At 48.2% G+C, this 18,615-nt stretch overlaps 1 protein-coding gene across 1 annotated transcript; it reads right to left on the reverse strand.

The window, feature by feature from the left end:
* Positions 1–951: 951 nt before the first annotated feature.
* Positions 952–16,226, reverse strand: BMP2 (bone morphogenetic protein 2). The gene is made up of 3 exons (XM_083730668.1): positions 14,943–16,226; positions 11,216–11,571; positions 952–2,723 (listed from the first exon to the last, which is right to left on the reverse strand). The coding sequence occupies exons 2-3, from the start codon at positions 11,565–11,567 to the stop codon at positions 1,879–1,881; spliced, it is 1,197 nt and encodes a 398-aa protein (XP_083586794.1). The 5' UTR covers positions 11,568–11,571; positions 14,943–16,226; the 3' UTR covers positions 952–1,878.
* Between the last annotated feature and the right edge of the window lie 2,389 nt (positions 16,227–18,615).

The following is an 18,615-nucleotide window of genomic DNA, read 5'->3' on the forward strand; positions in this document are numbered from 1 at the left end:
TGCAAAACAAAGCCGTGTAAACCTCTTTGTTTGTGCAAAAAACATTTGCAGGTCTAAGTAGGACTGCTTGACTTTGGAGGACAAACTGAAACATCTCTAGGGACATTGCTTTCATTTAAAATAAACATATGCTCCCGTGAACACCTAATGATCCGTTCTCAAACCACTTAAGTGAAATTATTCCACAGTATGTAATTTCAGGATGGTTATGAATGGCCTTATTGCAAGCCAGACTAGCAGCGCAATCCTTCACAAAGCTTCTCAGATCAAGTGCAATTGAGTCAGCTGGGTTTTCCCAAAGTAATTCCCCCTGAACTCAGTGGGAATGCCCTCCGAGGAGATGTGTGTATGATTGCAGTGTAACTTTACATCTTTTGACTCGCACATTCCTCCTGTCGCTGTTGCTTCTAAGTAGCCCATTTCAGGTGCATCCCTCCTCATTGGCCACTGTGGCAGGGCCTGATGAGAGCTTAAGTTCAAAAACATGTTTTGAAGGGGCCATGTTGGCTACGTCCCACCTGCTCTGTGGAATCTATGCAAGGGCAATTGTTTTCCTGTTCTGCAAGCTCTCGTGGGAAACCACGAAGCCCTCTTCCCCTTACGTGGGGGTGCAAGTTGGCCCAGCTTTATGCTTGCATATGGGCAGCACATCTGACTGCATGCGAACTTCTACTTCCCTGGAGGCTTTTACATAGGTGCGGGAGGAGATATTTAGGGCCTGGCCGGGTAGCAATTCCTCGGATTCCTTTGCATGTGTTTGATGTCCCTAGGAAAATAAAAGGGTGGAATTTGCATACTTTGCTGCTTCCCACAAACCTGTGCTTCCCTCCGAGCTCTGTTAACATAGATTGCAAGGTGTGCGCAATAATACACTTCTGGCATCCAGCGAGCGTTACTCTGTAGTAGCAGGAATACTTTAGGCGCCGTCGGAAAGGCGAGCAGAAATAAAGCTTTTTAAAAACTGAAGAAATCTGGTATTTTATTATTTAATATTTGGCCAGGACAAGGATTCCAATGGGTGAACTACTTAAAAGGGGAGGAACAGCATAAACATTTTGCTTTTCTGTAGGTGGAAGGACCAAAAAAAACGAAAATTAAAGTAGGGAAAGAGAGTTTTCTAGAGAAGCCCAGTTGGTGGTCGTGTCACACCTTCATGAGGAACGGCAGTTCTATTTCTACTTGCTCGGCAACCGTCTGGTTCTTATCCAAATGCTCCCCACCGGGAAGATGCCAGTTTCTCATGGACTAGGCAGCCCACCCTGCAGCATTCCTGAGAATTGTACAATATAATCTTGAGTCAGCAGGGCGGATTAGCCACTTTTCATTGGGCTTGCACTCGTGACTTTAACAGTAGAACTGCAGAAAGCAAAATGCATTACGCACCTTTGCCATAGTAACCCTTCCATGTACACATCGCAACTTACTTAAATACACACTGGAAAAAGGAAAAGAAACCAAAAAAAAAAAAGCTACCATTTGTTTTAAATTATGTACAAACCCTATATTTTTTTTCTTCTGCTTTTTTTGATTATACATATAAATACAAATTAGCTATTCTTCTAAAGTGGTTATAATAGTAAATAAATACAAAATAACAATCTGACCTTTATACTTCATGTGCTGAGGGGGGAAAGGGGGGGCGCTTAAACCCATATAAAATGTACAACTAATACGTTTAAAAATCTTTAGAAGGAATAATTCTCTGATTAAAATATTTTTTTCCTCGCTTTTTTCTGTAGACATAAATAGATTTTTTTTTTTTCAAAATAGATGCGTTTAATTCTCCATTTCATAACATAAATAAGGTCTTCATTGGGAAATATTAAAGTGTCAAGTTTTGTTTTGTTGCATTGGTCCATTTTCCGCCCTGCCGCCACGTCAGCGGCAGCCACAGCCCTCCACAACCATGTCTTGGTAATTCTTTAGTACCACCTTCTCGTTCTCATCCAGGTAGAGCATGGAGATGGGACTCAGTTCTGTCGGCACGCAGCAAGCTTTGGGGATTTTGGGGTTGACGGAATTGACAAGAGTCTGAACAATGGCATGGTTGGTGGAGTTCAGGTGGTCTGCCAAGGGGAAGGGGCAGTCTCCGTGGCAGTAGAAGGCACTATAGCCCGGCGGGGCCACTATCCAGTCATTCCACCCCACGTCGTTGAAGTCCACGTACAAATCGTGCCGTTTGCAATTGGACTTGCGCTTGTTGTGTTTGCGCTTAGCCTGGCGCTTCTCTCTCTTGTGGAGAGGGTGTCCCTTTCCGTCGTGCCCAAAGGTCACTAGTAACGGCCTGATCCGAGACCAGCTGGCATCGTCCTGATGCAAAGACCTGCTGATCCGGACGTGCCTCTTGGAGGCAGTGCTCTCCCTGGGGTCCAAGTGAGCCACTTCTACCACAAAACCATGGTTGGGTTGTCCATGTGCAATCCACCGCATGATAGCCGGTGTCACATCAAACGTTTCCCACTTGCTGGCGTTACGTTGCACCAAGCGCGTGTCCAAAAGTCTCGTGATGGGGTCCTGGGAGGCCTCTCTCTCGGGCTTTACAATTTCATAAATATTAATACGGTGGTAAGAGCTGCCATTGCTCTCAAAAGCGTCTTGGATGTGCTCCCGAAAAACCTGAAGCTCAGCTGAAGTGATGAACTCCCCCTCAGGGATGGAAGTTAAGTTGAAAAAGAAGCGCCGAGATGTTTTCCCACTTCTTTCTGGAAGTTCTTCTAGTGTTTCTGGTTTTGCGGGGGGGAGAGAGAGAGAAGAAGAAAAACACAATCAGTAATTCAGATAATGCCATGAAATATTTGAAGTACCCTACAGATACAGAAGATTTCCCATAACATTAGCATAAGCCAATATGTGTGTTAGGTTAGAAATTCAAAATGCTTTCCCCCCTTTCCCTTTTTCTAGTTGCTCTTGTCTTTCTGTTTGTTTAGGCAAGCCCACGAAACATGATGTTAAAATGCTTCTTTTGCTGCCACACATTTCGGATCTCATAGGAGTGCGCTGCGAATTCCAGGTGGTCGTAATAAGGGGGAAGAAATGTGAGGCATTGCTTTGGAATTTAAGGGTATTAAAGAACATTTTTTAACACTGTGGTTAGCAGGGGCCCAGGGAGAGTAATTAAAAACTGACTGAGGATCAAGGAAAGGGATTGCATTTCTTAAAGATTTTCCTTAAAAAAAACAACACATGCCAACAACAAACCCCTACCTTCAGTTTTCATGTCAGTCTCTCAAAAGCCATTCCAAAGGCATTGTGCCACAAGTTTCATGATTTACAAAACTTACTATCCAAAACCCTGTCTCGTAATTATAGACCTTTCCACAAAGCACACCCAGTCATTTTACTCAAGGAGGCCCTAAATGAAAATAACTTGGATGGGTTTAGTAGTTAAACCATTCGGGCGCCCTCCAGATGTTTGGGCCTATAGCTCGCAGGCGTGCTGGTTGGGGCTGATGGGAGTTGTAGTCTTAAACATCTGCAGGGCACCAGGTAGGACTAGTTGTTTGCTTGGGGGGGGGAGTCCATGGGCAGCATTGCAGGAATGGGCAACCAAGTCGCACAGATCTATTGAACTGCAACAGTCTACAGCTGCATCACATGTTTGGCAAGTTCATCATCCATACTGCCTGTCCACTGCACTGCTATTACGAACAGTTAACTGCAAAATATGGGACAAACAGGCTTACAGACTCTGCCGACCTTGAAGGTCCTTTGTGAGTTATACGATACATATGATATACGATATCTTTATTGTCATTGTCCCATGCAGAACAATGGAATTGAAAAACTACATAAAACTACCACAAAACTACATAAAAATACATTAAAACTACATAAACTACTACAAAACTACATAAAACATTCAAAACCCCTAAAAACTCTAAAACCCCATTTTAAAATACACTATACTATAGAGACCCCTTATGCTGCGTTGTGCCTTGTCCTGTTCTTTTCTATAAAATCTACTACTAATTTTAACTGTTGAAAGCTCACCCCCTACATAATACTTGTTATTACAGGTGGGAGCAGAGGAATGAACATTTGCTTAAGTTTGTGGCTGAAATTTGAACAGGAGACAGGCAGTATATTGGTCATCGTCTAAAGTGGCCAGGGACACAAAACACCACTTCCTTTTTGTTCTTTTTAATATGGATGGCGTGAGGAGGGGTGGGAGGAAGGCTCAGGAGAGGGGATGAAGACATACTGGGCAGGGGAAATTATGAGCATCCCATGTGGAAGATTGGAACACTCTTTGCTTTTTGGAAAACAAAATTTTGGGGAAATGTAGTACTATGATTTAACATTTACTTATGACCAATAACACTGTACAGTATTGACAGGATGTACTATTGCTGCCAAATTTAACTAAACCATTGAGGCTAAGGGTGAGGGAATCTGCTGCTCCCAAGATTGATATTGCTGGTCTACAATTTCCACCATCTGACTCAGGGGTCTGCAACCTTTAAGACAAAAAGAGCCACTTGGACCCGTTTCCGAAGAAAAAAAAACTGGGAGCCGCAAAACTCGTCATTATAAAAATAACTTTTTTGTCACTTTTTTATTATTTCTTTGTTTGACCCCTCAGAATTACTCCTCCTCATAGAAATAAACGTTAAATTAACAGGTTACCTTTTTGTGTGTGTGTGTTCTTCACTCCCCTTCAAAACAGTGACCAGCGTACATGCCCCCTTTCAATGCAGTGATCAGTGTACATGCCCCTTACAATGTAACAGGCGGGCAGGAAGGTGACGTCGGGACAGTGCGTGACTAACGCACGCACCGCCCCCATGCGACGTCACAGCCAGTACAGCGCCCGCCACAGTGGGGAGTGCCAGGGCACACAATGCGGCTCTTCCCCTCACTAGTATCCGCCCCAGAGCCGTGGCAAAGGTGTAAAAGAGCCACATGCGGCGGGTTGCAGACCCTTGATCTGACTGATGGGAGTTGGAGTGAATCTTCATTTGCACTTTGGGTTCAGAAATAGATTCATGTGCAATTCAAAGAAATCTAAGAGAAAGCAATGGGAAGATTTGACCTACCCTACCTCCTGTTTTATTCCAAGGGCTCAGTATGTGATACAATATCCATATTCTCAAATAGCCTCTAAATTGGGTTACGAACAAACAATGTATCCAGCCCACTCGGTAAACTACGCAATGATAATACCACCACACATAAATGCAACAACTGTGGCTAAGTCTAAGCATATTGTGAACTATCTTAACAGCGACATTGCTCCGTTGGTGTTCCATTTACTTGGAAGTGTCACCAATATTAAATTCCAAAGGAACAAGTTTTGGATTCCAGCCTAACTGTTCCCACTGCAGCTTTGCAAACACAACCATTATTCCCCAACATCCGACTTCAGAGTCCCTTTCCTCTATGGTCACCTAAACAAGAGCTTGCATTTAAAGGACACAAGTCTATAGTGGACAACGGGTATCTCCCAAACATTTGCCGGAAAGCTAACTATAATTGGCTCCTTCTAAATGTGGTTGTCCTGAGCACTCTACACCATCTGCAGTGAGGCCACATGAATACCTAAGCACATGGAGTCTTGCAGGGGTGGCCCTGACATGCTTTAAGGTGAAGCCACCTGGTGAAGTGGCACCAAGATAGGTGCAGGCTACAAAATGGCAGGGAATGGTTTGTGAACAGCATTGTAAGACTCCTTTCAAAGCGCTGGCTATAAGTGAAGTGTGTAGCATTTGACAGCAAGATGTCTTAGGGTCGGACTGTTCTCCTCTCTCAGCAACTCGGTAAAAAAGGTAAGGGACCCCTGACCATTGGGTCTAGTCGTGGCCGACTCTGGGGTTGCGGCGCTCATCTCGCTTTATTGGCCGAGGGAGCCGGCGTACAACTTCCAGGTCATGTGGCCAACATGACTAAGCTGCTTCTGGCAAACCAGAGCAGTGCATGGAAATGCCATTTACCTTCCCGCCGGAGCGGTACCTATTTATCTACTTGCACTTTGACGTGCTTTCAAACTGCTAGGTTGGCAGGAGCAGGGACAGAACAACGGGAGCTCACCCTGTCACGGGGATTCGAGCCGCCAACCTTCTGATCAGCAAGTCCTAGGCTCTGTGGTCTAACCCACAGCACCACCCACATCCCAACAACTCTGTAAACATCTCTAAAAAGTGCCAGAACAACAAGATGAGGGGATGTGGGGAACTTTGGCCCCCTGTTCCCAACTACCCAAAGCCAGGATGCTCCAATGTTTAGGGCTGATGGGAGTTGTAGTCCCAGCAATCAGAAGGGCCACAAATTCTCCATCTCTCCAGAAGAACATCTTCTGAGGAAAACGGAAGCCATTTCCCAGTCCTTTGAGTCTACACTCTTTCCTGGGGTTTCCACCCACCACAAACCCCTGGTGCCCTTCCTTCAAGATCTACTTCACCCTTGTTTTTCCTCGCCCTGTCCTGATGGGAGTCCCCCTGCTTCCTTTTACTCAGAGGAAAAACTGCTGCAATGTTTTATCCTGCACTGCCCTGTCCCCTAGGGCCATCTTCTATCCTCACCCTACCACATCTGGCAACTCCTCACTACCTTTCAGAGCCAGCAACGGGCTGCCATCTTTCCGTCTCTTTCCACCCAAGCCCCTCCTTGCCTCTTGCTTTCCCATTCCCGCCCTGCCCCCGCCAAGTTTTGCAACAGGAAAAAAAAACAGCCGCTCACCCAATGGCTAGGGAGGGTTCGCGAGAATAACAAGCCACAGCCAAGCTGTGTTTACCTCACATTCGATTTGTTTTTAATTCCTGCCCTATCTACATCATTGGTGCTTTAATTGGACACTTCTCTTAAGTGGCTTTGAACTGACATGTGCAAAACAAAGGCAGAGCTAAACAAACCCCAACCCCAAAAAACCCCAACGAACCCATGTTTTGCATGGTTACAAAGGTGCAAAGGCAGAGGTTTTGCCATTGCCCAGAGAGGTAAGCCAGAGATTAAAGGTCAGTGGCAAAGGTTAGGCTGACAGGGACCAACACAGTGGCTCCATGGTTGTGGAATTCCCTACCCAGAGAGGCAAAATCTTAGAATTGTAGAGTTGCAAGAGGCCATGAAGGCCATCTAGTCCAACGCCCTGCAGTGCAGGAAACTTTGTCCAAAGTGGGACTTGAACTCACAACCATGAGATTAAGACTCTCATGCTCAACTGACGGAGGGAGAGGCCTCTTATTTTAACTGGGCTGGTTTATGAGTCTGGATGTGACGGGGAGCGGGGGGGGGGGGGATATTGCAAGCTGCAAACAGTGCACTTGCAACAAGGGCCTGTGGGTTTATTAAAGGAAATAAAGACACAACCTAACGATTTGCTCAAATAATTTGTAGCACTTGAACTGCGAGAAAAAGTAAATGATCGCGTCAGGTTTTTAGAGCTTTCGGAGAAAAGTTAAGTGTGTGTGGTTTTTTCTGTAGCAAGCTACAGCAAAACAGTCAGAGGGAAAAACAGGTTTTCCTGTGGGTTCTCTGTAAGCACATCTGTATCCTGGTCACAGGAGGTGTGGAACCTGCAGCCCTCCAGATCTTGCAGCCCTCAACCGCCAGCAAATTAGCATTGAACCAGTTCCTCCACACTATTTCTCGTATTTAAACCCCACTATTGTCTAGGCACTCCCTTTCCTCTCAAGCGCACCTGTGAAAGGGCCTTTCAGTAGCTGACATGCCAGGGAGACGCCTCGGGGCATAAGCTGGTGATGATTATCACTATTATTAATTAATTAAATTTCTATACTGCCCTTCATCGGAGGATGACTGGGTGGTTTACAATATAAAACCTCCCCAAAAGACCTACCATAATGGTTATATTCCCTAACATCCTTTCTATTTCCCAAGGCCTTTAAAAACTAACCTGTTATCTCTGCTGCTGTTTTTAAGGCAGCTCTCTCTAGATAAGCTGCTTTTATGTGTTTGCTTTTATTGTACTTTTTTTTTGGGGGGGGGAGAGAACAGGCCTTTGAATCAGCTTGGAAGAACATGCTTCCCGCAATAAATAACAGACTTAGGTAAAGGCTTAGACCTGGGTTCAAATTCTCTCTTGAGCTATATAGATCACTGGACCAAAATGGCCAAGTCATTGCTTCTCAACTTCAGTGGGACTTACTCCCAAGCAAATGGGTCTAGGGTTTATTTTGTTGGACTAAGAATTGTTGCAGAGTTGCAGTGAGGAAGCTGACCCAAACACTTGCTAGCCTTCCCTCCCTCTGCCCACTCATCTATGTATATAGTTCTGCGTTAAGATGCATTTTGGCACAATTGAAATGTTTACTGGAAGTTCTCCCATTCATTAGTTTTATATTCACACACACAAAGAAGCATAAGCCACAGTGCAAGTTTAAGTTACACCATTAATCTCTTTCCTCATTAAGACTTGCTATTAGTTAGAATAATCACTACGCAGGCCACACCCCTTGTGGAGAAACTTAATTAAAATACATATTTATGTATCTTTCCTTGCCAGCCCAGCTCTATACTATATGTAACCTAAGCAGTTGCTTCCGTCTCTCTCCCCCCCCCCCCAGTTCTACAATCCATCAATGCCGCCCGTGAAAAGGTTGACTACTGCAAGTTTATAGCCTTTCTGCAGAAGACACTAGATTCACATCTTCTGAATGCTTATTGTTTGCACACGTTGCATCCAAGTATCTGTGGCTGGGATGCAGAAACACAGAAAGGAACCTGTAAGTCTAACTAATTCAATGTGACTTTGCTAATCACACACACACAAAAATGTGCTTAGGGTCATAAATGGAGGGGAGAAGAAAGAAGATTGCCACAATCATGGCGAAACTTTTGGATTTGCCTTGAACAGAGATGGCGGCAGCAGCAAAAACAAAACAAAACAAAAAAAACCCTTTGCAAATACAATGTAAAGCTTTGCCCAGTAGTGCTACAGACAAGTTCATTCAAGTTTAAGGAACTCGGATATAAGCACTTTGCATAAAAGTTCAAGCAAGTTGCCTTTCATGTAGCAAACTGGCCTAGTTCAAAAATACGGGAATAAGTGGCAACAGAGCATCTGAAGATTGTGTTGCATTTACTCCCAATTGTTCTGTCTGGTTAAGTACATATTTGCTTGTGGCTTTTAATCTGACTGACCTAAAGCCCCAGGTGCCCATGAAATCCAGTGGGCAGCTGCTCCAAAACTTATCAGCCTTGCTTTCTGAAGGGCTTACCTTGGGTCTCCACTAAATCTAGATTTAAACAGAAGACAAAGTCATGGTGGAGACAATACAATTGATTGTTAAATTGATCTCTCACGGGGATTAGATGGGGATTAGAAATCCTTCCAAGTTACCCTGATTGCCAACTGTAAATTAGACAGACTTTTTTCCCCCTATTTAGCCTGCAACATTTAAATTTATTGGTAGGAACTCATAATCTGGACAGAATCTGTACAATTAAAAAAAAACCACCTACTTCTCTTGCACTGAATCAATGTAAATCAATTTTTAAAAACTGATAAATGAATATGGCACAGAACAAAGAGTTCAGCAGAGTTAGAAACGTAGTTTGCCATTCTTAACGTTTAATGACACAAACATAGCCAGCAACTAAAATTGCTAGCTATTTAAAGGGGGAAATGCGACATTCCTTGTACTCCTCCTCATTTTTGCTCCAGGTTGTTTCCTACCATCTGGACGTTCATCACCTCAAGGAAAAACTGGTCTCTACACTCCTCTGGGCAAATTGGCCACCCACATTATTAGCATAAGCATATGCGGGATACTGGTTCTTTAGGAGGGTGGGAAGGGAGATTCTGCCGCCAACACAAAGGCAGTGACAGGCTCAATCTTCAGAAATATATTTAGAAAATTAAATAATCTTTTTTAAAAAAACAAAAACTTTTATACATCTTAGGCAAATTAAGGCCCAGGGGCTGGATCCGGCCCAATCGCCTTCTAACTCCAGCCCACGGATGGTCCGGGAATCAGCATGTTTTTACTTGAGTAGATTGTGTCCTTTTATTTAAAATGCATCTCTGGGTTATTTGTGGGAATTCATTCATTCCCCCCAAAAAAATATACGGCCCCCCACAAGGTCTGAGGGACAATGGACTGAAAAAGTTTGCTGACCCCTGTCTTAGAACTATGGACTGTGCTTTTAAAAATGTCTCAAAATGCAAGGCCATGTGTTTCAGTGATGTTCATCATCATGCAGGGGAGGGGATACGCAACGTGTCAGTGTTCTTCAAATAGCATTTTTTTTTAGAAAACACAGGCTGAAACTGCAATCTTTGGGTTGGTTGTAATTCCGGAGATGACCCATGGAAATCAATGGGATGACTAAGTGAAGTCTCAGCGATTCCAGCGGGTCTGCTCTAACAATGGCTTGCGCTTGGATCCAGCCCAGGAGGCTTGGCAGCCATGCAGAGGTAACCATTTCTGGTCTTTTGGGGATCCAAAGGCTAATGTGCATGTACTGAAATGGGCATGGTACTGTCTTCACATACACATCTACATTACTGCAAACATGATTTCATGTTTTGAAAGCTTCCCACCCACCACAATCATTCAAAATAGTGGCCAGAATTAAACAGATGAGTCCAGTCACATAGCACACAGAAGGAGAAAGAGGGAGATCATTGCAAAATGCTTGCACTGATCAGAGGAGTGAGATGTTGAATTCCTCCTGGTGTTTCCAGGTGTGAGCTTTGACTGTGAAAGAAGGCTACCTATTTCCAAGTCAACATGGGCAAGATTAGTTTCAGAACCCTGATTCATTTTTCAGTGGTTGAGACAGGCCTGCACTGAACTAAGAGGAAGGTGAGAGGAGTTTGAGCAGAAACACCACAAGGAGAGACTCACACTTCAGCTGTATTCACACAGTGCAGTAATCTTTTCCTTCCTAGCATAGATGCTCAGAAGGAAAAGCCGCACTGCACTTTTCAGCTAACCAAATTTGAGCGATATGCTTTGTCTCGTTAGAGCATACCAGTGTAGCAGCAACCAAACCAGATGGAGTTTCAAATTGCATAATGAGGAATTCACAACGGCTTAAATAGCAAGAGATACATCGCATAGATCTAATGGGTGAAGTGTAAGAAGCACAAGAAATCGAGGCTATTGCTGCATTGGGCCTTCCCACATATCCAACCACCAAACATCTTGGCAAATGAAGCATTCCAATTTGCAGGGGGCAGGGGGGTGGAATCTCCAAGCCTATTTTTGTTAGGGCTTGGGCAGTGGGAGCAGGAGCTAAGAGCATCCCTCCTTACCTTCATGGTGAAAGCTCCTGACAGTATTGGCTCTGCTGGCAGCTCTCTCCAGGTTATAGTCCATGGTTGTTGGTTTCTGGCTGGTGTGCAGATGGTAGAGCTCCAACATATAGGGAGGAATGATGATGTCCTTGCTTGGGGTGGGCCGCCGCGTGAGCCCAAACATATTGAGCAGGCGCAGTTCAAATTCGCGCAGGATCCCTTCGGAGAGTTGCAGGGGAGTGACGCGGCCCAAGTCTCCGCTGAACCTTCTCCTGTCGGCCACCTCCGGGATGAGGCTGGCCGAACCACCCAGCAGTATGTGATAAAGCAGCAGTGCTAGTAGAGAGCAGGTCCTGGCAACCATGGTCATCAACCTGGGGAGAATGGAAGAGGTTGAGTGGGCAGGCGAGGAAACGCTGTAGGGCAAAACCAGCATGAGCAAAGTGTAAGGTCCTTCTAAGCTTCACGGCTGCTTTCACTCCATGAAACATAGGAAACCACCTTCTACAAAGCCATTCCATTGGTGCCATCTAGCTCAGTCTTATCTGCCAGTAAAGGTAAAGGAACCCCTGACCATTAGGTCCAGTCGGGGCCGACTCTGGGGTTGCGGCACTCATCTCGCTTTATTGGCCGAGGGAGCCGGCGTACAGCCTCCGGGTCCTGTGGCCAGCATGACTAAGTCAGAGCAGTGCATGGAAATGCCGTTTACCTTCCCGCCGGAGCGGTACCTATTTATCTATTTGCACTTTGATGTGCTTTTGAACTGCTAGGTTGGCAGGAGCAGGGACCGAGCAACGGGAGCTCACCCCGTTGTGGGGATTCGAACCGCCGACCTTCTGATCGGCAAGTCCTAGGCTCTGTGGTTTAACCCACAGCACCACCCGCGTCCCTTTATCTGCCAGTAGTTTTGTATAATTTCAGACGGGATATGCCCAGACCAGCCTGGAAATGCCAGGGATCCAACTAGGGTCTTTCTGAATGCAAAACAGTAGTTTTATCATTGATCTATAAATAACCCTTCCCAGCTCCCATGGTCCTTGTAGGTAAGACCTTCTCCATCTCCCTGAAAGTGAAGTTTATGAGAGACAGTCCTGACCCCAGTGGGAACTTTGGTACTGACATGAACTGTGGCAGGATATTGTTTTTCCTCTCTCTCTCATATGTCCACAGTTGCTGGGGTGGGTAGCAATCTGCCAGCACATTATGGAAGCTGCCCACGTGGACTAACATTGGTTGGAACTGGTATTATGGACAATGGGGAATAAGTAGCTGAAAGCGAAGGCAATTCACAATCCTGCGGCTGAAAGGCCCAAGCAAAGCCCACAAATGGATCCTTTTAATCCAGGAAAAAACAGGTTATACTCAATTGTTACTCAGCGTAGACCCACTGAAATCAATGGCCATAAGTAACCTGGGTTCATTAATTTCAACAGAGTAAACATTAGTTGAATACAACCCATAGAAGCTGCTATCATTCCTCTAGGCAAGTCACACAAAACAATATTGCTAACACACAACCTGCTCCCCACCATGGACAACTTTGCGATTGCTGGCAAAAGAAAGGACTGTGTGAAATGGAAATTTCAGAAGGGAGCAAGCACGTGAAAGACCCTGCAGATTTGGGTGGCTCGCTTAAAAACGCCACCCACAACCCCTTGAAGGAAGGGTGGGATAAAACCCTGCAGCAAGATATTGACACATTCCTCCATGATATGGCGTGGGGGATACCTCCACAATCACATGAATTTCCATAATTATATTCACAAGCCCACACCGTGGCTCTTGGGCTATTTGAGTGCAACTGTTCACTCCAGAGAATAAATAGAGACAGAACTGTTATAATTAGTATTGTGTGAAGAGCCCCCAAGCATAGCTGCATGCTGGGACATAGCTGAAGGAAGGAAGGAAGGAAGGAAGGAAGGAAGGAAGGAAGGAAGGAAGGATCGCAGGGTGTGGCCTGGTGGGGTTTTGGGGGGAGGCTGGAGAGCCAGCATTATGGGACTGTGATCTATGAGCAGCTTCCTAGCCTGCTGTAAGGAGGCTCTGCTGAATTGGTGGGAGGACAAAACCCCGGGGCATGCATGTAGCAGAAGGTGTGGAATGAGGAGACAGGAGGTGAATATGGTAAAGAAAGAACAAATGACCACGGAGTGGCTTTTTAGAAAGGAGAATTACACGGGGAAGGGGAAGGACACGTGCCTTTTTGACTGCAGTGAAACATTTATCAAGAGGAGCTTCCAGCCTCCTAGGTCTGCAAGGAGAGTGGGCTTTAAGTTTTATAGCCCATCGATTCCCCAAGGGCTGGACAAAACCACTGGAAACAATTCGAGGATGCACCAAGGCAACAAGTCAGCACAGAATGAGGCATGTGCACCTGACAGTGTGCTGGATTGTGACCTGAAACTGCCTGACTCCCCGCTTTCTCCCCCTCACTCCCTTCCTTTACATCCTGTAACCTACACATAGCTAATGGAAACCTTATTTCATCTCTTCCCCGCCCCCTTCGCTCCGCTTTTTAATAGTTTGGGGATCCAGCATAATGAGCGGGGCATCGGCAGCCACAAGCAAAAGACTGCAAAGGTTGGTAGCTAGAACTTTATCCATGTGAGCCGTTTCATTCAAGGATCTCATTTACATGGAGAGAGCGCCTTTCTGCTGCTTTAGATCAGGGGCGCGTGCGCTCCTTTAGTAAAGTGCTTGGACGTGCATTTAGGTTTGTTGGAATTTCATCCTTTCAAAAGCCTGCTACACTAAAACCGAGCTAAATCTCCACTCTCCAGCACCCCTTTCCCGTGCCTCGGATTCATTCGGCTACGGTAAACGATCCTCTCTAACTGTTAAGAGGCCAGCCGTGATGAACTTGTGGCCCTGCAGACTTCGTTGGACTCCACCTCCCATCAACCCCAGCCAGCATGGGTGATGGTCAGGCATGATGGGAGCTGTAGTTCAGCCACATCTGGAGCCAGTTCCTCACCCACGGTTTATGCGCGGAGATGTTTCTACCAAAATCAATGGGATTTGCGAATGGAGGGGCGCGGGGGGCGCGTTACAATAATGGGCTAGAAAGGGACTCGGGTTTCAGAAGCTCCCGAAACAGCGGTGGGTGCGGAGAGCCTGCAGTTTGCGGAGCGAAGCGATACACCCCGAATAAAGCAGTTTCAACGAGTGACCGGGCCAGCAGAGCAACACAGGCAGCAACTTCGGAGGCCTGCTGGAAGTGTTTCCCAGACAGGACATCTTGCAATATAAAGCAGAGGGATGCTGCCGCGTAATAACCTGCCCAGTATTCTCCCCGCCCGCCACCTGTGGCCCGGGATACTGCAAGGCGCTTAGGATGGGCGCTACAAGCAGTTAACTTGCGCAGCAAAGTGTTCTGGGGAAGAGGGCAGCTGGGGGGGGGGGGTCTGGTCACGGGGGAGAAAGAGCAGGGGGAAAGCAGAAGGGGACTTTACCGGACACACACCTCCCGCATTCTCTCAACAAGTGAGCAGGGTACATGCCAAGAGCGAGATCTGCCACCAGAAATGTCTCGTTTATCATTAGCTTTAATTCATACTTCCTAGGAAGACTCGCGACTGTTTTTGTTGTGGGGAGGGAGGTATGGATGATCAACAGTCTGGGGAACGCGGAGGAAAGAATCTGTAGGGAGTCCCCGCGGGGAGTTTCCCGGCAGGTGTGGCCATGTGCCGAGTTCGAAACCGCGAGCGAGCGCCCTCCTTCCCCAGCGCCCCCCGCCTCCTGCTACCTTTTAGGATCCCGCCGATCGCCTAAGAAGCAGCAGCAGCACACTCGGGCACGTCCATGGAGCCACCCTCCACATGGAAGTAGCGTGGCCGATCAAGCGGGGGGGGGGATGTGCGTTCCGTCCTTTCTTTTTCTTTTTTTTTTTTTGGGGTGGTGGTGGTGGTCTTTTTCCCCACCTCCTTACTCCGGGGTCGGGGAGAAGAGCTGTCCACGAGCGGCGAGGAGCTGTGCTCAATTTCCCTCCCTCCCTGGGAAGTTTGCGGTGAGCGCAGCCGAGGCAAAAGGGGAAGCAAACGTTCCAAGCGCCTCCGAAGCCTCGCTCTCTAGTCGAGCTCCTCTCCAGCGCTGCAGCCCGAGCTCGCTTCTCGGCGCAGAGGAAGAAACCTCCCGGGCATGGTCTCGCTCCTGGTCTAACCTGGACGAAGCGAGGAGGAAGACGAGGAAGAAGACGACGTCGACGCGGCGGTCGCGGATTTGCAGCTGCTCTCTGGCCCGCTGGCCTCTCCCGGGCGCCGCATCACTCCCGGCTGCAAGGGCGCTGCCCCAGAGCCAAGCTCGGGGGAAGAAAAGGCACCGCCGGCGTCCTTCTCCAGGGCCCGGCCCGCCGGGGAAACATGCTCAGGATCCGAAACAGCCGGGGAAAGGAGCCGCGGAGGGTCGGGAGCGAAGAAACGTCCCTTTCCCGGGCCGAGAGCCGGCAATGCGCGCCCCCTCGGCGCTCCTGCTCGGATGTCAATAGAAAGCAGCTCCCTTCTCCTTAAGAAAATGCCCTTGGCATCAGCAGCCGCGAAGCGTTGGATTCCGCCTCCGATCTCTCCAAACGGGCCACTTTCCCCCCGCTCCTCTGGGTCGTGCGCTTTCGTTCCTGGTTGCAAAAGAAAAGCAGCAGCAAGAGCGAGCAGGCAGAGTTAGTGGCCCGGCCAGCCGCTGCTCCTCCTCCTGTTGCTGCTGCTCGGTTCCGGCGGCTCCTGGTGGTGGCTCGGCGGCAAGAGCGCACGACCCGGCTCCTGCCTCTCTCCGCGCGTTGCGTGCGCCCTGGGCTCCGGCGTCGAGCGCTTCTTGCTGCTTGTTCCTGCTTCTCCTGCAAGCGGAGCTGCCTGCGCCGCCCTCTCTTTTTCTCTCTCTCTCTTGGCGGCCTCTCCCTCTCGGGGCTTTTTGTGGCTGCTCGGCTCGGGCTGAGGTCACGGGCGCGGGGGCTGGAGGCGCGCTCGCCAAGCGCCAGGCGGCCTGTGAGCGAACCGGGAGAGCCTAGGCGAGGCTGGCGCGGCGGGTTGTTGGTGCTGCAAGGAAGCGCGGCAGGGCAGGCGGCTTTTAAAGGGAACGCCGCCCCCTTTTTGGACTTCCCTCCTCCAGGCGGCCCCCCTCCAGCTTACACACGCACACACACGCATACAAGCAGGCACACATAAGCTCAGCCCCAGCCGCGGAGGGGTACTGAGCGCGCTCTTCGCTTCTCCTCTGCCACAACTTTCCGGATTCGAGCCGTCAGGCTCGCCGGGAGGAGGAGCTGCCGGAGCTCCGGCCCGCCGCGAGACTTTTCTTTGCCCGCCCGGCCCGCGCTTGGAAGAAAGATGTACCTATTTCTTCGCGGCGCTCGGCAGCTCCTTCGGGAGTGGAAATGTTTCCAGAGTTGCGCGTGCCAAATGCTTCTGTTCCGAAAGGGGGGTTGGAAAGGATAAAGCTCTGCTTATGGAAGACGACGACGGACTCCCCCCCTTCTCTCCCTCCCTCCGCCCGCTCAACATAAAGAGGGGAACTTCCTAGGGCTAAAGCCGAGATTTGAAACGACCCTGCAACTGCGGATCGATCGAGCGCAGGAGCGGGGCGCTGCGCTGCAGGCAGCGCGGTTCAGGTTCCCTTTGGAGTCGCCGCGGCCCCTGCCGCGCTCTGCCGTGGCCCGCGCGTCCTCTGCCCGGTACCTGGACTGCAACCACAAAGGCACTTGTTATTCGCGTGATATCCTATGACCCTTACTCTTGAGTTAAACATGATTGCTGTTGCTTTTGAGTGATCAAACGACATAGCAGCCCTGTTAAGTTTGGCACAGCTCGCTTAAGTCCGCCAATAGGTTCAGGCGCGTCTATGGCTGCCTACACACCATCCATTTAAAGCGCGCGATTCCCACCCCACCCCCCAAAAAATCCTGGGAACGCTGGTTTGTTAAGATGCTGGGAATTGGAACTCTGTGAGGGGTGAACTATAGTTCCCCGGGGTCTTTGTGGGGAAGTCGCGCGCTCTAAACAGATGCAGGCAGCCTAAGCGTGCAAAATCAAATTCTCAACGTGCCTCACAATCCTGGAATCCTAGAACTGTAGAGTTGGAAGGGACCCTTAGGGTCATTTAGTCAGACCCCCACGAATGCGGGAATCTGAAATAAATCATACAAGACAAAGGACCACCCAACCTCTGTTTAAAAACCTCCGAGAGGAAGGAGAGTCCACCGCCTCTCGTGGGAATATGTCTGTTTCACTGTTTCTTACTGTCAGAAAGTTCTTCCTGCTGTCTTTTTGCTCAGAAGTCAATCCTCCGGTGCTGGGGGCAGGGGCTACGAAAGGGGAGCCGTTTCGTAGAGTTTCTGCTGGGACTTTTGGGTGATCCAGAAAGCTGTTCCCCTTTCCTCGCATCAGAGCGTACAGTGCTGGAGGAGAGCAGCTTCGCTTCGCTTTATGGCCACCGAAGGCCTGGCCCTGGAGCAACAGCAGAGGCAGTTCAGATGAGACGGAAGGCTTGAACAATGATCCATTATATACGTCCCTTTTGTCTATACGTGGAGGGGGAGAAGTAGAGCAATTCGCAGGTCCTGCCTCTGCAAATCGGATTAGCTTCGTGGGGTGGGATTTACGTGTTTACTGTCTTTGAAGGTATGAAGGTCAAAGAAAGGGAATCAGAGCACTTGACAGAATCCAAACACAGCGAGGAAATGACATAATATCCACCTGTGCACGAAACATATTCTGTAAGGTGTTCTACAGAAAACGAGAATAGAGAAGATGATGCAGAACTCTGGTAACACCCAGTCTTCTAATTTAGGGAAACCCCTTCCCACCAAGAATTTGAAAGGACGCTTTTGAAAGGTCGGAACCACTCTGTCCATCCCCAAACAGCACTGCCCAGTAGTCATGGTGGAAGATGGGAGTGTGCAGTCCAGCAACATTTGTAGGGTTGCAGGCTTCACACCCCTAGTTGACCAGCCAACACCCCGTTTAAATTGCTAGTGCCACACCAGGTCAAAGCCAGCCAGTGGTTTGCCTAGGGTATGTTGACTTTTCAGTTCATTGGTCGTCTTTCTCCCATGCTTCCTCCAAGGAGTTCAGAGAGGTAGCCCTCATTTCGTTTTCAGAACAATTTTGGAAGAGCAAATGCCATGGCTGAGCCCAGTTACTCCCTGGTGAAAAGGCCAACCATTCTATCTGCTCCTTCACATTGCCCCAAGGAGCCCAGAACAATAATGGTTTCCATAGACAGCTCCCGTTGTACAAATTGCAGCCTGCCCCATGAGGGTTAGCATTGTGAACATGGATAAATTTCCTTGGAGGTAAGCCCCATTGGTGCTCAGTGAGATATTTAGCCCTAGGTAAGTTTCCAACAAATTGCAACTTCAATTGTGGTGATTGTTATGGACCTGTTATGGACCAAATTCCTTTTTAGACAGCTCTGTTGCGCTCAATTCTCGC

This window comes from Podarcis gaigeae (genome assembly GCF_964106915.1).
Source record: "Podarcis gaigeae genome assembly, chromosome: 3".
In the NCBI taxonomy this organism is placed as follows: domain Eukaryota; kingdom Metazoa; phylum Chordata; class Lepidosauria; order Squamata; family Lacertidae; genus Podarcis; species Podarcis gaigeae.